We start from the raw sequence: 16,021 nt of genomic DNA on the forward strand, positions 1-16,021 counted from the left end.
TACAGACAGAAGAAATAAGCAAGTTCCATGTAGTGAGTTCATAGTTGTGAGCTTTCAAGTAGGGACATTTAGGTTTATCCTCTTAGCCAGTATGTAGCACCAACTAGAGATGCCCTTCTCCATTCTCTAAAATCTGCATCTGCTTGCCATTGAGCCTCAGGTTTCTTCTATATCTTCCTTTCTAAACTCTTCTGAATAAATAAGGGTTTGGGGGACCTGTGGTCCTCTTCCTAATTTCATGTGTGTGGCAAGGAGGGGAAAATGTTGAAGACGAGTGGCAAAAAGAGATGTGCCCCAGCTAGGTTTGGCTCTATCCCCTGACAGATTACATGTGAGGGACAGATTAAAGTCTCTCCCCCGCCTTACATAAAACTTTGAGAATAACTTTGCACATTTTTCACTGGGAAATAAGATTCCCGCCTCCCTTGGTGTTACTGTAGTGTGTTGGAATGAAAATTAAGTGTAGAATTTAGGAAGGAACAGATTAATCTTGTCAAGCCTCTTTTGTCTTCAGGTGGACAACACCTGCCTGTTGGTGATGAAAGGTGTACTCATCTCATAGTTGAAGAAAATACTGTAAAAGACCTTCCATTTGAGCCATCACAGAACCTCTACATTGTAAAGCAGGAGGTCAGTTTTAATAGAAAATCCTGGATTCTTAAAATGCATCCTAAGCCTAAACCCCTTGGCTTTTGCTTTTCAGTAGCTATTTTTAACGTTGGCAATGATGGATTGTTGTATATGCTTGAGCAAATCACAGAAAATGTTTTTTCTCCTTCTAGTGGTTTTGGGGAAGCATTCAGATGGATGCCAAAGCTGGAGAATCCATGTACCTTTTTGAAAAGGTGAGCTGCTGCAGAAGGAAATCTAGAATATTGAAAGCAATTTATAGAACCAGAATGGGATCTTTAAACTGGGCAATTCTTGGTATTAGCTTATTAATGAAATATAAGATGGAATTTTGCGATGATTTTTAAACACTTCAGTTCCATTAACCGTGTCAAAGCTTTTTTTGTTTCTGTATTTATGTAAAACACTTATGGCCACTTTTATGAGTAAAACTCAATTAGGGCAGCTTACACAGTGGCCCAGCTCACTAGCTGACTCAAACCATAGTTTAATACAAACAATGGTTTAATGTGAAGCAGCAGCAGATCACAGCTCAGAAGCTCTTGTGGCACTCCTCCCCCCCTGGTGCTGCGCCAGAGACGAAACAAGGCAGAGTTCTGCTTGTCATGTCATCTGAACCAGAGCTTGTGGCTTCCTTCCCCTAAACAAACCATGAGAGATAAACCAAGAACAAAGCTTAGCTACTACTCATGGTTTGTTGGGAGAGAAACAAACCATAAGCGCAGGTTTTGATAGCATAATGAGACAGATTCTGGGTTGTTTAGTTTGTGGGAGCGGCAGTGCAGGAACATTTGAGCAGTGTGTACCACCATGCTATTTGTTCCCATTAAACCATAGTTCATATTAAACCATGTTTTAATCTGTCATGTGATCTAGACCAGTAAGAGACTGAAATGCAATTTCTAACAACAAAATAGAATAGAATACAAAGCCTCCTATGAAAATTTAAGTAGTAATAAATGCGCATCCAGCCCCAAAATAAAACACTTTTTCCCTCCACAAGAAAAACCATCACCTCAGAGGAACTCAATAATAGCAGAAGATAATTACTAAAGAATCAGTCAGTGAAAATAATTGGGTTTTCAAGGCCTTCCTGAAGGGCTATAGTAAGCTTTACAGTGAAACCAATAATTCATTTCAGTAGCAGGATTTTGCAGCTTCCTGTGGTTCTAAGCTGTAGAGCAGGAGTACAGTTACCTATCTGAATGTTTATGTTTCATTGCAGTTAGACAGCCCTGAACTGAAAACGTCTGTCTCACAACTTTCACTGAGTACTCCAAACAGCAACCGGAAGAAACGTCGTTTAAGAGAGACCCTTGCTCAGCTGACCAGAGAGGCAGACATGTCTCCTTTCCCACCTCGGAAGCGGCCATCAGCTGAGCATTCCCTTTCAATGGGATCCTTACTTGATATTTCCAATACTCCTGAATCAGGCATAACTAATGGAGGTAAAGCAAAACCAGCTCCGTGTCCCTTAATAGTTGTGGCAAAAATAAAACACTTCTGAATCCTGACACGAGTAACTGATTTTTCCCTTCTCAATACTATACAGGGAGCAGGATAGAATTGAGGAACGTGGATATTGGTAGACAGAAGGGCAACTCTCATTTCTATAGACTTAGTCGGATGAGGAGGAAATCATGCAGGCTTTCCAGATGTATTCCTCTGGATAACGTTGCTCGTAAATGTTGCATAAACTCCTTAGAAAATCTGCAACAAACCATCAAGGCAGCTAGCAGTAAGCCACCTGAAAGCCTAGTTAATGAAGCACCTCAAATGAATCTTCAGAAATTCATTATTTTCCCAGTCGAAAGCAAGGAAACTTCTGTAAGCCTCCGTTCCATTCCAATTTTGAAAGATGTTGTCTTATGCGAACATCATCCAGTTAGAGATGTACCGAGAACATCGCAAGGTGATGATGAGCAAATTTCCTTAATTTTTTTAGATTGCAGTGACCATTTAGGTAATGCAGAACTTAATTTGGGGCATGAGTCGTGTACTAAAGGTGATTTCAAAATACAGATGGGATCCGTTTGTGGCACCTGACTTCCAAGGTGAACCAAGTTTGCCCCCGCAAGAGTAGAGGTGGAGACATCTTACTGATGTAAATAAGGTTGCTTCAACTGTACCAACTTCAGTGCTGAAATGCAGGAAGTGAGTTGTGAGAGAAGCAGCAAGGAACAAGACCATAAAGATGAGTGTAGTTTTTATGATGGAACACCGGTTAATGACAATGATGGTTGGATAGGAAGACTTGAACCAACCTTTGAATCTAATTCAGATGCTGGTTTCGCTTGCACTACTTCAGTGCTCATAAGAAGTAAGCTAGGTGCCGTTCAGATTCCTGATAAGTTCTGCACCTGAAATCCTTGGCAATTTTCTACAATAGAATACAAAAAAAATTACTTCTGGTATCAAAATATTCTGAGGATATTCCCTAATATTGCTAACATAATGGGCATTGGCTATTTTATAATAGTAGCACAGAGAGAAAGTGATAGATAGAACTTCACCTTGCATGGTGGGACAGAAATTAAGGGTGTTTCCTGTTCAAGCAGGTTTTTATTTTGTGTGAGTTTAAAAAGTTGGAAGAGCACTCTGATCTTCATATTTAAAATGGATTAACACATCTAATGGAAACAGTTGTCTTAAATAGATCTCCTGTTAAGAATCCATGGTAGTTTCCCTGCTTGTAAAAAAACAAAAAACCCCACAAATAAACACCCAAATAATTTTTTTTTACGTCTTGTGTCTCCATCCTTTACAGAAACTCCAAAATCAAGTGCAAAGCCTTCCAAAAACTCGACTCCTTTTCTGCCAAAGCAGTCTGCGAGATGGCAGGTTGCGAAGGAGCTGTATCAGACAGAGAGCAACTATGTTGATATCCTGACAACCATAATCCAGGCAAGTCGATAGGTTCCCCCCTGCACCTGATGAAAACTTGCTACAAATCAATAGCACCTCACTTTCCGAAAAGATCCATTATAAGGGGCCTCTGTTACAACTAGTATTGCAGTAACTGCCCTCTGAGGGTTGACGGGCACCTTAACACGGCAGCCACGTTGTGTGTATGCTGTGCGTGTCTCATGCCAGATAAGGAGAGGTGTTTCTGCAAAGGATGTGATGTGGAGGCAGTCATGCGCCAAGAAGCTATGGCTGGCCTGTGCTTCCTGGCACTTGTCTACCATGCACACATGGCTGAGGTTTAAATAGGCTTTTTTTTCCACTTGGGGATCCTTCAGTTTTCCCATCCAGATGACTGATTGGTTTCATGCTTGCTCATCTTCACCAGTGCTTCAGCAGCAGGTGCTCCTATGCCGCTTACTGGGCATCTGCCGTATGTTTAAGACTAACCTGACAACCATGCCTAGTCAGCAGCTGTTTTTATTGGAGTGCCATTGTGAGAAGGGCCCGAAGAGTGACAGGTCTGTGCCTGAACATGACCTGCCAAGAAGTTATGTTAGCGCTGATGCAGTTACTGAAAATCCAGAAAGTTGGAAACAATGCAGCTGCATTAGTACACGAATCATTTCCAAAATATAATTATAAATGCATCTTCTCCAGCACTCTGTTTGAACAGTGTTTCTGGATCACAACTAGGTTGTCCTCGGTATCACCTTTCATTTAGAAAAAGATAATGATCCGTATTTTGCAAATAAGAATGTTTTAAAAATACGATACTATACTGAAATGTTTAAATGTTTCTTTGATTGTCCTTGAATCTTACTGCCACCCTTGCCATCCTCTCCTGTCACACCTCTGGTGCACCACATCCTTTGAGAACCACTCCTCTAACTGTGTCACTTGGGGGGTTGGTAATGCAGACAGAGCTGAACCAACATCAATTTATATGGGTACTAGGAAAGCCTTCATTTTTATTGTTTAGGGCAGGGGGGTAAGGGGAGTGACTACTAGGCGGCAGCATCTTGGCACGGTAAACCTGGCCCAGACCATAATTGCCAATAGGTGGCTTTAGGGAAATTGTTATCTACTGCAAAGAGCATGAATCTGCCTTGAGCGCAGCCTTCCAATTAAGATGACCCTGTGGTATTCAATGTATTTGCTGTTTTCATTTTTTCCAGGTCTTTCAAGTCCCCTTGGAAAAGGAAGGACAACTTGGAGGCCCCATCCTTGCACCAGAGGAAATTAAAACCATATTTGGCAGTATCCCTGACATCCTTGATGTACACACCAAGATAAAGGTTGTCTTCAAGACTTGTACAATGCAGATCTTTCATCTGTGTTGCTTTACTCCTGAGTTTTAACTTGCTTGTGCTGCCCTGGAAAGACATTAATGTTTGGAACAACTAAAGACAGAAAATGGAATTTGAAGTTGCAAGTTTAGCATTTGTTCTACACTCTTCAGCTCAATAGTCCCTGAAACTGACTCACATCAGGCATAATACCAAAAATAAGGGTGCTTATATTTTCCCTTGCTTCCAAATGTGGTATCAAATTGTTATTGTTATCATTAATTCCATTTGTATAGTACCCTTCACAACAGAAAGAAACAAAATGAGAATTAAAAATACATAAGAAAAACAAACCAATAGCACTCCCCCACATTTAAAAAGCCATAGAATGTTAATCTGCTGAATGCCTGCTTGAAGAGAAATGTTTATGCCTGGTGCCTAAATATATGTAATGAAGTCGCATATCTACACTCAGAGTATATAAGCACCTTCATTACGTATCTTTAAATTAAAGGCTATTTGGGAGCAGAAAAAATACACAAGGTCAAGGTACTAATATAACTTTCCATCTTACAAATTATAATTTTTTAAAAAATAGGCAATATGTCATTTATGTTCTAGGAGGACCTTGAAGACCTTATGATAAACTGGACTGAAAGCGAAAGCATTGGTGATGTCATACTCAAATATGTAAGTCTTCAACACTAGCTGCATTACCATGAGTGCTCGCATAGCACATGGGGAGGAACCCCCTGGTCTTGGAGGAATTGGGGGAAGCCTCAAACAATGCTAAAACACACAGCTTGTTTTAGTAACATCGAGCAAAGTTTTGCATTGCACACTTGTACTGTTGCATTTGTATACTGCCCTACACCTGTAGATCTCAGAGATGTTGGGGAAGGCTGCTGTGGAGTGCCTCTTAGCTGGTTTAGTGGCGACTGAAAATACTTCAGGGCACGATCGTATATTGAAGCTGGTTACTGTAAAGGACCAATTTTTAAAATTACCTTTTTCCACTTCAGCTTTATGCTTGTTGTAAATGAAAGTTCTGCATTCTTTCAGTCAAAAGACTTACTGAAAACATACCCTCCTTTTGTGAACTTCTTTGAAATGAGCAAGGAAATGATTACTAAGTGCGAAAAACAGAAGCCAAGGTTTCACGCTTTCCTGAAGGTAATTACCTCCCCCCCTCCTTGCTCCACACCTCTGTGTTTATATGTATATGTATGTGTGTGTGTGTGCGTGTGTGTGTGTGTGTGTATGGAAGGGATTTCATCTGTGTATTGACTTGGAGTATGTTTTTGACTTCTGTGTAATAAGTTAGCAGTGTCTGACTTCAATGCCCTTAGAACAGGTGTGGACCGAAGGTGGATTAGGATCTTACCAGTAGATTGGCAGAGGTTTTTCACTCCTACTTGCTGAAGCATTTAAAATATTGCTTACCTGCTCTTCATTGCCAAGGTAATCCCAGAGCAGGTTGTCTAAAAAGTCGCATATGTGCTACTACATTTTATAAGACAAAGTAAGTGAGTAATAGTAGCACTAACAAACAGTCCACAAGATAGTAATCAAACAGATTCAAGTTTCCTATCAAGCTATAGTCTAGATGAATGAAGTCAGAGTTGGCACCAGCTGTATCCTGGCCTGGGCAGGGAGGCAGGGAGTTCCATATTGAGAGCCCTTCTTGGCATTGCCACATAGGGAGGTTGGTCCAAATGCATCATGGTGAGCAGGGCCTCCCATTATTTATTTATGATTTGTACCCCGCCCATTTGACTGGTGCCTCCAGCCAATGATAGATCTAAGAGCACCACCAGATTGCACATCTGTTTGTTTTGGAGGGAGGGCATCCATCCAGAGTAGAAAACCTGCCCAATTCTTTGGCCTGACTATCCACAGGATCTCCATCTTGTTAAGATGGAGCTTCAACTTGGCCCTCATCCAGCCCACTACTTGTCTAAGAACCAGGGCTTGCACCTGGTTCTTAGGTGTCATCAGCATACTGAGGTCATGTCAGTCCATAACACTCCATACAGTTCCCAATCGATTCATAGAGATATTCAGTAGTCTTGGGAGCAAGATGGAAACCTGCAGACCACCACAGAATCATTGCTATAAGGCTGACTTTCTTAGTGTCATTTTCTGAAAACACCCCTGTAGAATCGCCGTATTTCCTACTGCCAACCCATTTAGTCGATCCAGCCAATATGGTCGATGGTACTGAGTGCTGCTGAGAGATCAAAGAGAAGCAACAGGATCACATTCCCTCTATCCCTGTCCTGATAAAGGTCATTGGTTAGGGTAACCAAGGCTGACTCAGAAGCTAAGCCTGAATTTTGGTTGAGAATGGATCCAGATAATGCCGTGGGGGCATCTTCTTCCCAGGCCCCTGTGCGGCAGCGTGAGGAGGCACCTCTCTTTGGGGTGTGGGGTGGGGCAGCTCAGAGACCAGGGATGGCGATGGTGGCTGCTCGGAGGACTCCCAAGGAATCAAGAGAGGACTGAAGGAATAGTCCACAAGGGAAGGTGTTCAACAAGGGGTGAGGGGCTGCTGGCTCTTCAGGCAAGGGGTAACATAGCTGGGCTTTTGAGACTCAGAGCATTTTCCCACAGGGGAGCCGCAGAAAGAACGTAGTTGGTCAGGGGAGCCGTGGACTCAAAAAGGCTGAAAACCTCTGCAGATAATGCATTTTGTCCAAGAGCTTCTGGCCACTACACCTTCCTTAGAAAGGGGATGTTTGTGACTGGGTGGTAGTTGTTACAAACCTCTGAGTCTGGTGCAGGCTTACTGAGGAATAGTTGCACTACTACATCTTTAAAGACAGCAGGCATCGACCCCTCATGCAAAGAAAATAAGAATTTCACACTATCAATGGCAAGGATTTAGTTGGTACTTTGCTTTCAATAGATAAATCAAGCTAAACCAGAGTGTGGTCGACAGAGTTTGGCAGAACTCCTCATCCGACCTGTTCAGAGGCTGCCTAGTGTTGCCCTTCTTCTAAATGGTAAGTGAGGGCTGGTTTTGCATCGCTTGTTTTTGTAGAGCAAGTGAGCTGCTGCCTTATTTTAGTTGCTTCGAATTCGGAGAGCTAAACGCTCTGTAACTGAAACGGGCTTCATCTGACTCCATGCCCTTTTCTGCAAATGTACATGACAGAGCTGTTCTAGGGATGGTGGATACTTAAGCATTACTATGTTTTAAACTTTCCAATCAATTTGTTTAAGTCTCTAACACTACAGAGATCTTTAAACATGCTTTCAGTTAAGAGGAATAATGGAATGCAATTGGGCAGTGACTGACAATTCCCATCCTCCCAAAACACTCTGTAGGTTATTTATGTCACTAAAACATATGCAGTTCTTAAATCCGTTTGCCACCTACTGTTAAGTATAGTCATACAGGCCTACCCTGCATAATTTACATTAGGCCTTGACAAAGGTGTGGATCAGCTGTTTGAGAGTCTTTCTAGGTGAGTAACAATGAGAAATCCATGTTTTGTAAATAAGAGCTTCGGCAACCACAGAAAAGAACTTCCAGCTGTATGGGGTGAAAAGGTGATTGAAAACCAGTCTCTCCCCCCCCCCCCCAAATTCTCAAGCTTAGTCAACATTATCTTGGCATGATTTTAAAAAGTTGCCCTTTTCGCACTTCCCTATTGTAGACATTAAGAAACATACGGCAGAAGACAATCCTGACAAGGCAACTCTAGAGAGAGCCATTGAGTCGCTAAAGGAAGTGATGACGTAAGTGGTGATACTCGTTCCTAGGAGATATTCTCTGGGTCTGATATTAGTATGGTAGACTAGCTTGGCAGTAAGGCATACTGCCTATTGAGCAGACAAGTATTCTATATATCTCTCTCTCCCTACCATGCTTGTCTGCTCAGTAGGCAGCAGGCATTATATATAGTTTTTAAAAGTTGTATTTATAAGAGTGGTACCTTGGTTTTCGAACGTAATCTGTTCCGGAAGACTGTTCGAGTTCGAAAACTGAGGCGCAAAGGGTCTTGCAGAGGCGGCCTGCAATTTCAATTGAGAAAATTAAAAAAAGCAGTGCAAGCTGTTCAACTTCTGAGGCACATTCAAAAACGGAAGCATTTACTTCGGGTTTTTGGTGTTTGAAAGCCAAAACGTTTGGTTTCCGAGATGCTCAGCAACCAAGGTACCACTATATATGTAACTGGTCTATGCTCTTATATTGTAAATTTGTTTGGCATGCCTCATGGGAAGCTATCAGCAAATGAAATTCCTGCATTGCGGGGGGTTGGACCTTCCAATTCTACTATTCTATGATGCTGTGAAATATATAATAATGATAGGGTTTATCCTGTGGTATATTGCTGGCCTGTATTTTCCGGTTGCCAAAAAAGAAAACAGAAAACAGAAAGCCGTGGGAATGCTGCTGTTGTGATGAGGTAGCTTAGCTAGGTTCCCAGCTGAACTGTGGGTTCCATCTCAAAAGCCACACATTGAATAGTACCATATTTTTCGCTCTATAAGACGCACCAGACCATAAGACGCACCTAGTTTTGGGAGGAGGAAAACAAGAAAAAAAAAATATTCTGAATCCCAGAAGTCAGAACAGCAAGAGGGATCGCTGCGCAGTGAAAGCATCAATCCCTCTTCTTGTTCTGGCTTCTGGGATAGCTGCGCAGCCTGCATTCACTCCATAAGACGCACACACATTTCCCCTTACTTTTTAGGAGGGAAAAAGTGAGTCTTATAGAGCAAAAAATACGCTACTCATTAGAAAAAAGTTATGAGCGTTTAATTCTCCTCAAAACTGGGAGGCCCTGCTTTGGCACTGCTATCCATTTGATACATTGTTTTGTAATGAGAAAGGGACACGGGTGGCGCTGTGGTCTAAACCACTGAGCCTCTTGGGCTTGCTGAACAGAAGGTCGGCAGTTCGAATCCCCGTGACGGGGTGAGCTCCCGTTGCTCGATCCCAGCTCCTGCCAACCTAACACTTTGAAAGCACGCCAAAAATGTAAGTAGATAAATAGGTACTGCTCCAGCGGGAAGGTAAACACCGTTTCTGTGCGCTGCTCTGGTTTCGGTGTTCTGCTGCGCCAGAAGCGGCTTAGTCATGCTAGCCACATGACCCGGAAAAACTGTCTGCAGACAAACACCGGCTCCCTCGGCCTGTAAAGCAAGATGCGTGCTGCAACCCCAGAGTCGTATGCGACTGGACTTAACTGTCGGGGTCCTTTACCTTTACCTTTGTAATGAGAGGTGTCTTACTTCAAAGATAAATTAACTGTTGCCTTTCAGAACCCTTTTGTGGAAAGGAATTGGTGCTTTTTCTTGTTACAATAACTTTTCCTTAGGGTGGTGGGATATATTGTGAATCCTTTCCCTTACTCCCAAAGCCAGTGAAAATTCAAATGACAACGATAGGAATTCTGTAGGAATTACTTGTACTGCAGGAGACTCCCATGACTGCTGTCAGTGTGAAGGGTCAGCACTGTAGCAGCTGCTTGATACGTACCTTTGCAGCGCTTTAAGGGAGGGAAATTCAGCAAATCTGTTTCGATGAACCCCTGCCCCCTTTGGGCCTTCCTCAAGTGGAAAACACTTCTCCTTAGTCTTCAGCTGCTGACATGGCAGCTCGTTGCAGTCTTTTCACATTTCGCAAGTCTGTGCAAGAAATTAATGTGGACAGAATTTAAAAACGGAACTCTCATAAAAGGTAGTGTTTCTGTTTGTGTGTAGCTTTGTATTTTTAGCATGATGTTGGTATGCATACAGCATAATTCCCCTGTGGTAGTCTTGGTTTCTGGGTAGCCGACTTAACGAAGTGGCCGTTCTGCAGATGAAGAGGCAGTTCAGCTGTAGATGTGTATATAGACACATGTTTGGGGGGTGTGTGTGATTGTGTGTGCACAAACTCACACTCCCCACCCATAATAGTCGCTGAGCAAAAGCTTATGTCAATAACTTAAAGTGGTGGATCTGACCTTCATGTGCAATGAAGCAGATACCTGGATGCCCTGTCTGTACTGGACCTAAACCCTAACAACTGAAAAGTCTTTTTTTGCTCTTTTCCCCAGGCATATTAATGAAGATAAAAGGAAAACGGAAGCCCAAAGGCAGATTTTTGATGTTGTCTATGAAGTAGACGGCTGCCCGGTAAGTAATGGTGCAGCTGAGCCTGATGATGTGTGGGGTGGAGTCCTTTTGTTAGACAGTTACGACCTCTTGGTAGAGGGAGGAGGAGAAGAATAAATGTTAATTGGAGAGTCTTCTCACGTAACACTCCCGGACCAGTGGGGTTGCTGTGGGCCCAGTGCGTGTTTGAAATATTGGTCCAGCTTTTCTCTAGCAAACCTGAGCTGCTTCATGCTCTACGTGCTTCTCAACAATTGTGAGGTCAGCTGTCCTGTGCTGTTTCATCTCTTTCTGCTTCAGTTTTTCAAAAAAAAGTATGTTTAACTTGCTACATGTTCAGGGTTTTTATTGAGATGGATGGGAGAATGAAGCTGCCCAACCCCTAATTGAACTGGATTATATGCTCGGCAAGTTCTTAAAATAGGGTAGAGAAAAATTAGAATTTTGGTTGTACCATAAATTCCACCCTTTTTGGTTCTGCCACTTCAAGAGTGCTAGAATATTTTTCCTGTTTTTGTAACTTGCAGCAGATTCCTGTATGTAATCAAAAACCACTGCAAGGCTTTATTGGACCCTAGGAATACGTTTTACCCTATGAGGTTAATTCTGCTTCAGGCTGGCTTTATATTGGTACAAGAACTGTACTTTTCATAGTGCAAACTTCTAACATGGATTTCTTGCTTGCAATATTCTGTTGAGCTCCCCAACCCCTTTAGGTTATCGGGGTACTCTGGTTTACTTCCATTATGAGTTCAGTACATCTCCTATGCATTTTGTTTTGCTTTCTTGTCTCCTTCTTCCAAGGCTTCCACATCTCCCAATGAGTTAACACTGTGAAACCTAACATACCCCAGTAGGTTAGGAGTGTGTTCTATATTTTTGGAATGTGATACCATTCATGACTAATTTTTTTATGCTAAACTGGAGTAATTTTGAAATTGATCATTAACTTTATTTCCAGATAGAGTTTTTGAAAGCGTTTATTGATCCTAATAATTCTGTAGAAAAAAATGTGTAGGGTTACAGAAACAATAAGCTGATGTACTGGGGAAGTATTCTGTTGTTGGGCAATGAGAGAACTCCTGTATGTGAGCTTTTGAAAGGGTTCAGTAAGGCAATGTTAAAAAAGGTAAAGGACCCCTGACAGTTAAGTCCAGTTGCAAACGACTCTGGGGTTGCGGCGCTCGTCTCGCTTTACTGGCCGAGGGAGCCGATGTTGGCCCGCAGACAGTTTTTCCAGTCATGTGGCCAGCATGACTAAGCCGCTTCTGGCAAAACCAGAGCTGCGCACAGAAACACCATTTACCTTCCCGCCGGAGCGGTACTTATTTATCTACTTGCACATTTTGGGGTGCTTTTGAACTGCTAGGTTGGCAGGAGCAGGGACCGAGCAACGGGAGCTCACCTCATTGTGGGGATTCGAACCGCCGATCTTCCGATCAGCAAGCCCTAGGCTCAGTGGTTTAGACCACAGCGCCACCCGCAATGTTACCTGCTGTGAAATCTAATCTGCAGAATAGCATAAATATTACCGTCCAGCAGGTTTTTGAATGTTATACAGATCTTTTAGGTTAAAAGTCTGCTCTGTTTAATTTTATTTCGTGGTGACAAAGCACCTTCCTGAACTATTCTGTTCTCTTTTTTAAATGAGCTTCTCCTATACCCCACAGGCCAATCTCTTGTCATCTCACCGAAGTCTAATTCAGCGGTTGGAAACAGTTGCGCTTGGTGACGACCTCTGTGACAGAGGGGAGCAGGTCACCCTGTTCCTTTTTAACGACTGCCTGGAGGTAAGTCTATAGATATTCATTTGGCTGTGACATTCTGGAATGACTTGCAACCCAGAGGAATAAATAGTAATCCAAATACTTGCAACCTACGAAGGACGACGGGAACACTTTTTTTTGGTCTTGACAGAAAGCTTTACGCTATATGTGCCACTCAGTCAGTTGGTAAGAACCACTGCACAAACTGTCAACAAGGAACACTTTATTTCTGCGGACTTAATGGTTGGTAGCTTGATACGGGGATTAGTGGAGAAGACAGAGCAACTTTCTGCTGCCATGTCTTACTATTAGTAGTGAAATATTTGCTGCAGGAGAGATGCTGCCACTGAGAAGCAAGCAGAGAGGCCTTTGAGTAATTCCTCCCCCGACATGAATTCTTGCAGAAATGTAGTACGCAGGCATCATATGGGTTATTGACTTACGACCAGAGCTGTGCCCTAGAAAATTCTTCCGCAAGAGGCTGAATTCTGTAACCTGTATAAATTAGACAAGTTGAATAAACTTGCATCTTGCTGATCAGTTGGTTGCCATCTGTACATTTTCTTGAGGTGGTAGTAGTGAAGGAATGGGTTTCCCAAACCCAAAACTGACTGTGCAGGCAGTTTGAAACAGCACCAAAATCCCTATTTTTCCTTAGCTAAAATGCTTTAACTTGAGCTCTTGCCTGCACAGTCAGTTTTGGGTTTGGGAAACCCATTCCTTCAGTAGCAGCTCTGGAGTAACTTGGTACAGCATCTCAGGGTCATGGGTCCAAACACCACTTTAGGGAAAAAATTTCTGCATTGCAGAGGGTTGGACTACATGACCTGTGTGGTCCCTTCTACCTCTACCATTCTTTGATTCGAACTACAACCTCATCTGACTGGATCTCCCCTCATAGTTAACCCTGAGCTCTTTAAAATTGCAGTATTACAACCAAGGCAGTTTTATTGGTCTGTTGCATGTAGGAGCAGCACCTCCTACACCTTATTTACAAAACTCAGCATGATCCCATGCATATTTACATAGAAATACAACCCACTGTGTTCAATGGGGCTTTACTCCCAGGTAAGCATACGTAAGGTTACAATCTGTGTCAAGTGAGGAAACTATTGCTGGGTTCATTGTTTCCTCCAGTCTAGTTGGCTGATGCTTTTGTCAAGTGTTGGCTTCTTGCACCTCCATATTTGGATTAAACCAGTGTCTCATTTCTGTAGCTGAGTACTTGTTAACCTGAAAAGAGAGCTGCTTTAAATCTCCCCCGCAGCCTTCTTTTTGCCGTCCTTCTCTGCTGTCTTCCCATCCCTAATGTCCACTTGATGCGATGCAAGCAAAAGAAGATTGCTTTTCACATCTTTGGGATTGATGCAGCTTGGTTACTCTAGTGGTAGCTCATCAAAATCGGTTGGTCTCTTGGCGCCGCTTAGAATCCTGGCATTTGTTTCAAGTTCTCAAGACAGTGGCTCAGCGGCGCACAAAGTTCTCGTGGGGCTTATTTATATTTAATGTGAATAAATAACATGGCTGTGCCAGGTAAGTCTGTTTTGCTTCTGCTTAAGCTATACAAAATGTGTGCGTAAAGTGTCCACACAAGCAGTATAACCTGTAATTGCTGTTGGAAAGATACTGAGCTAGGGGAAAAGAAACTAATCAAGTTTCAGAGGCTTGAGTCTAGCATGGGGGAGGCCATAAAGCACACAGTTCATTGTAGTCTGTACAATTTGCAACACCAGGGATGTGGAACTCTGCTTAAAAATTTGTCTTCAATAGCCACAAGTTAGCTTGAACCTTGCCCTTGGCCAGTGGGTTTTAATAATAATAATAATAATAATAATAATAATAATAATAAATAAAAAAAATAATTACATATACCCTGCCCATCTGGCTGGGTTTCCCCAGCCACTCTAGGTGGCTTCCAACAAAAGATTAAAAATACATTAAAACACCAGTCATTAAAAAACTTCCCTAAACAGGGCTGCCTTCAGATGTCTTGTAAACGTCAGATTTTATTCGTTTGACATCTGATGGGGGGGGGGGGCGTTCCACAGGGCGGGAGCTACTACAGAGAAGGCCTTCTGCCTGGTTTCCTGTAACCTTGCAGTGAGGGAACTGCCAGAAGGTCCTTGGCGCCGTACCTCAGTGTTCGGACTGAATGATGGGGGTGGAGACTCTCCTTCAGGTATACTGGCCCGAGGCCGTTTAGGGCTTTAAAGACTTCAACCGTGGCCCATGGAGCTGCAGTTGTCAAGATTGTAGCTGGGCTGTGTATAATGTGTTGTTTGGTTGCAGAATCCAGTTTTCTAAATCTGCTTTTACTTTGTGTCAAACAAAATCAGTCAATCAATCCTTGTCTATCCCGTATGCTATCATGTAAAAATATTTTTGTCTTGCCCTTTTCTGCTTTTTGAGAAGGAGCTTCACAAAGGCAAACTATAGTAAAAGGCAATATCAATAAAATCTCAAAAACACAAAGCAGCAACAAGTTTAGCAAATCAGCAAGCAGATGCCAGGTACAGATAGTGTCCAACTGAGATGTATGTGTCTATATTGGGGATGATTAACCTTTTTTGGGGGGTGCTGGAGAGCCACATTCATCTTTGGCCAGCTTTCTGGGGGCTGCATGGCTCTAGTGGGTGTAGCTACCCCATACCCTTGTGTATGCACACACGGCACACAGCTGTGCAGATCAGATGGGAGCTGTCACCCTTGCCCCACTCATGAAATGGTTGCTCTGTTGATTGAGTTGTGGGTGTTTTGCATCCCAACCCAGTACTCTGATGGAGAGCTTTAAATCTCTCTACCCACCTCAATGCTATGTCTACTCCCCACCCCCAGTTGCCAAAATTGGTGGACCCAAAGCTGGGGTTTAGACACCCAACATCTAGACAGTATGAGCTTGGAGGACTCAAAGTGAAAGAGCTAGACATAGTCTCAGGATAGGAAGTTTTGCAGCCAGGCTGCCTATATCAGAAATGCCAAGGCTTTCATATTCTCCAGCCATGTGAGATGCAATAATGGGGCCTCCTATGAAGACATATGACATACGGAGGCAGTCCTTAAAGTTCTCAAGGTTTTGAATCTATATTTGGAATGCCTAGATGTGATAATGTAATGATGCTGCTCTTAATTTGGAAGCTGGTCTACGTTCTTTGAGCTGCCTGGCTTGCATGTGTTCCATTTACTTTTGGCTTCATTGTTGCCTTTTGCTTGCTCCCAGTTCCTTTGTATTTTAGGCTGAAGATCTGTTCTTATTAAGTCTCCCTGGATGAAGGAATTGCTGCAAAAAAGTTGTTTCAATTGGGCTCTCTCCTCATTTGTTGT

General features: G+C 42.7%; 1 protein-coding gene across 9 annotated transcripts in view; it reads left to right on the forward strand.

The window, feature by feature from the left end:
* The window catches only part of ECT2 (epithelial cell transforming 2), a 44,752-nt gene that overhangs the window by 15,080 nt on the left and 13,651 nt on the right, over window positions 1-16,021 (forward strand). For 6 of the 9 annotated variants that reach the window (XM_079977706.1, XM_079977708.1, XM_079977707.1 and 3 more), the window contains 12 exons: window positions 515-630; window positions 783-845; window positions 1,856-2,078; window positions 2,183-2,542; window positions 3,398-3,534; window positions 4,713-4,832; window positions 5,445-5,513; window positions 5,886-5,996; window positions 7,732-7,828; window positions 8,486-8,567; window positions 10,877-10,955; window positions 12,605-12,724. In XM_079977706.1, coding sequence (XP_079833832.1) covers window positions 515-630; window positions 783-845; window positions 1,856-2,078; window positions 2,183-2,542; window positions 3,398-3,534; window positions 4,713-4,832; window positions 5,445-5,513; window positions 5,886-5,996; window positions 7,732-7,828; window positions 8,486-8,567; window positions 10,877-10,955; window positions 12,605-12,724 — 1,577 coding nt within the window. The remainder of the gene's footprint in view (window positions 1-514; window positions 631-782; window positions 846-1,855; window positions 2,079-2,182; window positions 2,543-3,397; window positions 3,535-4,712; window positions 4,833-5,444; window positions 5,514-5,885; window positions 5,997-7,731; window positions 7,829-8,485; window positions 8,568-10,876; window positions 10,956-12,604; window positions 12,725-16,021) is intronic. The other 3 variants (XM_079977714.1, XM_079977712.1, XM_079977713.1) reach the window with 1 other exon arrangement.

This window comes from Podarcis cretensis (assembly GCF_951804945.1).
Source record: "Podarcis cretensis genome assembly, chromosome: 5".
Classification (NCBI taxonomy): Eukaryota; Metazoa; Chordata; class Lepidosauria; order Squamata; family Lacertidae; genus Podarcis; species Podarcis cretensis.